The sequence below is a fragment of the Lycorma delicatula genome, chromosome 5 (genome assembly GCF_047948215.1).
Source record: "Lycorma delicatula isolate Av1 chromosome 5, ASM4794821v1, whole genome shotgun sequence".
Classification (NCBI taxonomy): domain Eukaryota; kingdom Metazoa; phylum Arthropoda; class Insecta; order Hemiptera; family Fulgoridae; genus Lycorma; species Lycorma delicatula.
Window position 1 is genome coordinate 158,878,577 of NC_134459.1, and position 6,000 is coordinate 158,884,576.

General features: G+C 25.5%; 1 protein-coding gene across 3 annotated transcripts in view; it reads left to right on the forward strand.

Annotated features, from left to right (window-relative positions):
* Window positions 1–1,323, forward strand: part of LOC142325537 (uncharacterized) — a 70,504-nt gene extending 69,181 nt beyond the window's left edge. For all 3 annotated transcript variants that reach the window (XM_075367405.1, XM_075367407.1, XM_075367406.1), the window contains one exon: window positions 953–1,323. In XM_075367405.1, the coding sequence (XP_075223520.1) occupies window positions 953–1,015 (63 nt within the window). In that variant the 3' untranslated portion in view covers window positions 1,016–1,323. The remainder of the gene's footprint in view (window positions 1–952) is intronic.
* Window positions 1,324–6,000: the final 4,677 nt, after the last annotated feature.

Genomic DNA, 6,000 nt, shown 5'->3' on the forward strand with positions numbered 1-6,000 from the left:
TTAATAAATGTGTTATTCTTTTATTACATTTAGTTTTTATTATCTGTATATATAACATATCTAATCAGTGTACAATAAAGAATATATTTACCAAAGAATACACTTTAACAACATACAACAAACGAATGAAAAAATTCTCATTTCATTCAAACATTTTTGCGTAAAAAAATGCAGAACAAGATGTTCTTTTATTTAAAGTAAAAAATTTCTTTGAAAAAAACAGCTTGCGAAATAATTAAGCTCTGTATTTGAAAGTGAAGTAAGATTAACTGTTAAATTGACAAGAAGGTGGTCAGCTTAGAATGGGAGTTTATTTATGTCCTTTTGCAAGGCAGCAGGATGGGCATTCCTATTTTAAATTCAAAATGGCAACTTCCAACTTGTCTCCATTTCTCAGTAAACTCCATTTAAAAATTTTTGAGTGGTTCAAGTAGCTTATTTGTGTATCTATAGTTACAGCAGCAGCAGCAGCAGGTGAGTGGTGAGCATTCCAGTCTCATAATCAAAAGGTCTGAGTAATGGAATCTCCTTGTAGTTATTTAAAAAATGTTTTTTTCTTACATGTACACTAATAAATGATTTTTTTTTATTACATAATATTTATGGTAATAATATTTATAAGAATCTGGGAAAAACCAAAATCCTTGGTTAGAAGGATTGTCAAAAATGTAAGTATTTGTCTTGAAATTATTTATTCATCTTTGTTCATTCATTAGAACGTGTGATAAGATCTTATTTGTATTCATGTATTACTTCGTTGTATCTTAATTCTATTTTTCAAAAACTTAATTTTCTTCCATTTGGTCTATTCTATAGATTTTAATATGTCTCACTCATGATTATACCTTTTCTAGACTAGGACTGAGAAGGATCAGGCTTTAAAATTTAAATATTATTAAAAATTTCATTTTTAACGGGTATCTGATTTCAGCATATACTTTTTTTGTTTTAGGAAAATATTGATACTTTGGGTGATGAAATCGCAAGATTAAATCAAAAGAGACATCGTTCGTAGCAGTTACATTCTGCCTCTCGAATTGGAATACACTATAAGTATAATAAAAGCTGATATTAAGTAATGTATTATTTATTTATAATCAAATTATAAATTATTAAATTGAAATTATTATTTACATGTAGTTTTTCTTATAATAATAATTTTTTAAATAAGGTACAAGTACAGGTTAATAAGTAGTAATATTATATATATACTTGTATACATTTCCTTTTAAATAAAAATAAAAAAAAGTAAAATTTCTTTCATAGTATTAAATAATATTTTAGCATTATTAATTATTTATTATGTGAATAAATCGTATTATAATCAGTATTGTTAAAGGTGTTTAATTATTTATTGTGCATATATGAATGATATTTTGTTTTGTTTTACAGAAATGATTTTAAAGTCTTCCATAAATGACAGGTCATTCATTCAGTTATAATTAAAAATCATGTAACATTGAAGGAAAGTTAAAAATAGTTTGTGTATTTTTTCTTATATTGTATTTTTCTAATATTATGTAGTCAGTGTTTTTCCAATACTAATATACATGTGTTTTATTTATATAGTTTGTTTCATTTCTTATTAATTAAAAAAAAATTATTATTAATTTTCTTAATTAAATTTTTCCAGAATAGAAATAATGTTTTTTTTTAACAGCTTTAAGTTTATGAATAGATTTTGTTCAAGCACTGTCAATAAAATAATTTTTAATGGAGGTTTTAAAGAGTTATTGAAATTTGTTTATTACATTGAAATCTATATGAACTGTTGAAATTATTATCATATTTTATGCACTGAATTTTATCTATATTTTGAATTTGAATTTATTAAAAAAAAGGTGTTATTCTAATAATCTATTTCCCATACCTTTATTTCTTCATGTTAGAATGGAAGTAGTGTTTTAAATTCTGTGAAATTTAGATATTATTTCAGGGAAAGTAATCTCTTTAGATATAAATTACTTAAAGTAAGATTGACTTATCATTATCATAAATTTCTTATGATCAAAAGATATTGAACTTTAGATTAAATCTTAGAAGAAGCAATCAGATATCTTCCATGTGAAAAAAAATCTCTGTTGATAAAATTATGAAAGTAATTAAAGATTTTCGTCTGTGAATTTCTTGGCTGTTACATATTTTATAAGGGGAACATTGAATTTTCCTTTCCTCGTATGGTATATCTACTTTGAACTTAATATAGTTGAACCTTATATATTTTCATACTTATGATCTTTAGATTATTAAAATATTCAATAACTGTTAAAATCTATTAAAGTATTTCAATAAAAAAAGAGTTTTAGTTTGAAATTTGTAAACATGAATTTGGGGTGTGATCTATATGTAATATTGTTTTAAAGGAGATGTAGTTTGCATCAATTGATAAGACTTTATTTGTAAAAATTGGTAAGTTATATCTGTAATGGAGATGTCAGTGAAAATTACTTTTTTGTTTATTGTATATGTATACTGACATAGAAGTTAATATATTTTATTAAAGTTATAATGTAATATAATAATAAAAAACTGCCACTTATATTTTTTGTGAAAAAAATAGCCTAATATAACCTTAAATAAATAGAAATGAATTCATTGATGGCTGTATGTCAAATTTGTATAGTACTAGAGTAGAATATAGTAAAAGGGTAGAGAATTCCAGTTTATTTTAAAATTATATCGAACAGGTTTGCATCATTTTTGGACAGCTATTCAAATTTTTCATAAATGCTGTATTCTAGTTTTAATCAATTAGTAAGTTTCACCTGTTTTATCTCTTATCTATCCCATCTGCTTATCTTTCCATTCCATTTAATAAAACTAAAAAATCTCTTATCTGATTTCCAATTCTAAAATTTATTTTTTATTGGTTATGGACGTAGATCTATCTACTGGTAACCTTTTAACTGTTATATTTTGAAAATAGGTAAATTTTTTTTATTAGTTTGACTGAAGTGACAACAGCCAATGCAAACTTTTTGAAAGGTTAAGAATTCTCTTCATAATATATAAATGTGTCATTTATATTCATTTAAGCCTCACAGAAAAGGATGGGTACAGTTCTTTAATGTATGTGTCATGATTTACAATTAGAAGAAATATAGTAATAAAATCTCTTGTTTAAAAAGTTTGATTCTAAACTTCTGATCAGTTGTAAATACAGTTGTGGGATGGATGCCTGTAGTTAATTCTGAGTTAAGTTACAATTCAGTTATGATAAAGTAATATGTCTGAAATATATTACATTTGTTACCACTGATATTTACATGTTTTGAAGGATGTTAGAGTTTGGCTGCATTAGATCTAATAAAGATCTTTTCTTGTTTAAAACCTGTCACATTAAGATTTAGTATTTTTATACATTAAAAAAAAAAATTATTGATTTATTATTATTATTATTAGCTATTTTATCCTGTGAACATTTGTCTGTAATTTGATTGGCACTGTATTTTTAGATCAATTTATTTTCAAATTTACTTAAAAAATAATTAAAGTACGATTATTTATTACCTTTAATTACTATTTTAGGTCTTGTTTCTGTTTTGCTGATTTTTGTTTGTTTTTTTGGAATATGAATTTATTGTTACTTAATTATATTCATTTGGAGCATAGGGTTACAGAAAGTAGGTGTCTCCTCGCAGCATCAACCCTTTTGCTCACCTGTGGGGCAAATTTCTCAACTTCACCCAAAGAGTTCTTGTATGTTTACCTTTTTGTATTATTAAAAAAACTAGCAAGAAACCTTTTGATATAAAAGTTTTTCTTTACAAGATTAATTCCAGAAAGCTGCATCGTAGCTCCATTTACATCACAAAAAAATTGAAGCCTCTGACTTAACAAGCCATAATTTCTTGGTTCTTGTACAATCATAAATGCATTCCAAAATTCTAAACTACCTAACTATATTAATAGGGTATTTTTGTTTCAGTTTCATAATATATTAAGCAGTATGTATGATACATTTCAGTTAGTAGATTAATATTATTTTATAATTCTATTATTAATATTATTTTATTTTATATTATTTTATAATTATGAATGTTTTTATGTAAAATACTATAATTTATTTTATAATATTTTTTTATATATTACTTTTTATATTTTAAAATATATTAGTACTTAAAATAATTTTAAAATGTACTTAGGAATTATAATTTACTTTCATTTTATATGTAAAAAAATTATTTTCATTTATTTTTATTTATTTCAAAAGGATTTTATTATATTATTTCTTTTTTTACCATGTGCCATATACACTTATCAAATAGATTTATTTAAAATTTATTTTTAACTTATTCTTTGTGGATTTCTTAATTTTATTATGGGTTTGCATAAAAGCAATCAATTAATATAAACAATAAATGTATAAATATACATAATACATTTGTATTTTTATTACTCATTTTTTACATTTTATGACTTGAAGTGATGTCTGTCCAAATATTGTTGCATTAGTGATATATTTTTAGTAGTGAGAGACTGGTAGGGCGTTTTCTAATCTCTAGATTATTATTGCACTGAGAATTTGATTTATTAATATTCAGAGTTTGCTTTGAAACTCCATAGAAAATGAAAAGAGATAGGAATTTTCATTTTGTATATATATATATATATATATATATTTTAAATTTCTGATTTTGTTTTATCTTCTGGTTTTGGAGATCTTAAAAATGTAAGTAGATATCATTAGTATGGCATTGTATTGTATAGACTAATATTTAAGAACAGATCTTAGATCCAGCCCTCAATAATCGATAAAATATGTACAAAGTTGTCCCAGAAATAATACACAGTTCATCAGGATTCAAAGAGAATTTACTTTAACATCAATTTAACATTACAGCCCTTCAGTATAATAATCCCCCATGTGTAATATTTGCTTGCCAAGGACAGGAGACAATATTTGTTGAGGTGTTTAATTTTCTGGGTCACAGCAGTTAAAAACTCTTTCAAACTGCTAAAATGAATTCCTCGAAGTGGTTCTTTCAGCTTTGGAAAAAGATTGAAATCCGCTGTACTCAAATCAGGGCTGTATGATGGCTGGCAAAGCATTTTCCAAGAATAATTGTTGAAACTATCAATGACAGAATTTGCAATGTGTGAGTGCACATATTGCATTTGTCATGCAAAGTTGATGCACCACTATAAAAACTCAGTTTTCAAACTTTCAGTCACAAAACCTTCTGAATGAAGTTTATGTAGTAAGTAGCAGTCACATTAACAAAATTACCACTCTGTCCTTACCAATAGATACCCCGTTTATTGTAAGCAAAAATCATTCGCTTCACTTGACTGGCATATAATATCATTTCTTTGGTCTCAAAGAGTTGACTCTTCCAAACATTGCTTTGTGACTTTAGTTCAGATTCAGAATCATGTATCTGTTTTTCATCAATAGCAATTATCAATAGCAATTATTTAACTCAAGAACTGCTCGCCTTCCGTTTCATAACTTGTAAGCAGTTCTCGTGCAATTTTGAGACATGTTGCTTTTTGCCGCTCATTCATGTGGTGTGATAACCATTGCACTACAATCTTTTTTTTTACAGATGTTCAATTTTAAAATGTGGTACTGTAGTTTTTAATATTCCAGTTTCATTTTTAAATTCTCTTTCATTTTTAAATTTTATCATCTACTGTACTACTTCTGCCCTCGTACGCCAGTGCTATTTGGTGCACAGTCTATAGTATCATTGTACAACTTCCTATAAACTATCCTATAAACTTCTGAAATACATCTTTGTACTGCACTGATATTGTTATGCATTTAATAAATCCTGAACAACTTATTTGGCCTACTTCAAAACATTTCATGTTCCACATTGTTAATTGCCACAAGTCGTTCTATGTCTCTGTTTTTGCATGCATGCAGACAGTACATTACTTTTAGGACAATCGTCATATAATTTTATTCCTTCATTGTTGCCAATAATATATTCATTTTTTATAGAAAACTTATTCAACACTCCTGATTTATAAATTTTGAGTTTCTGTATTAAT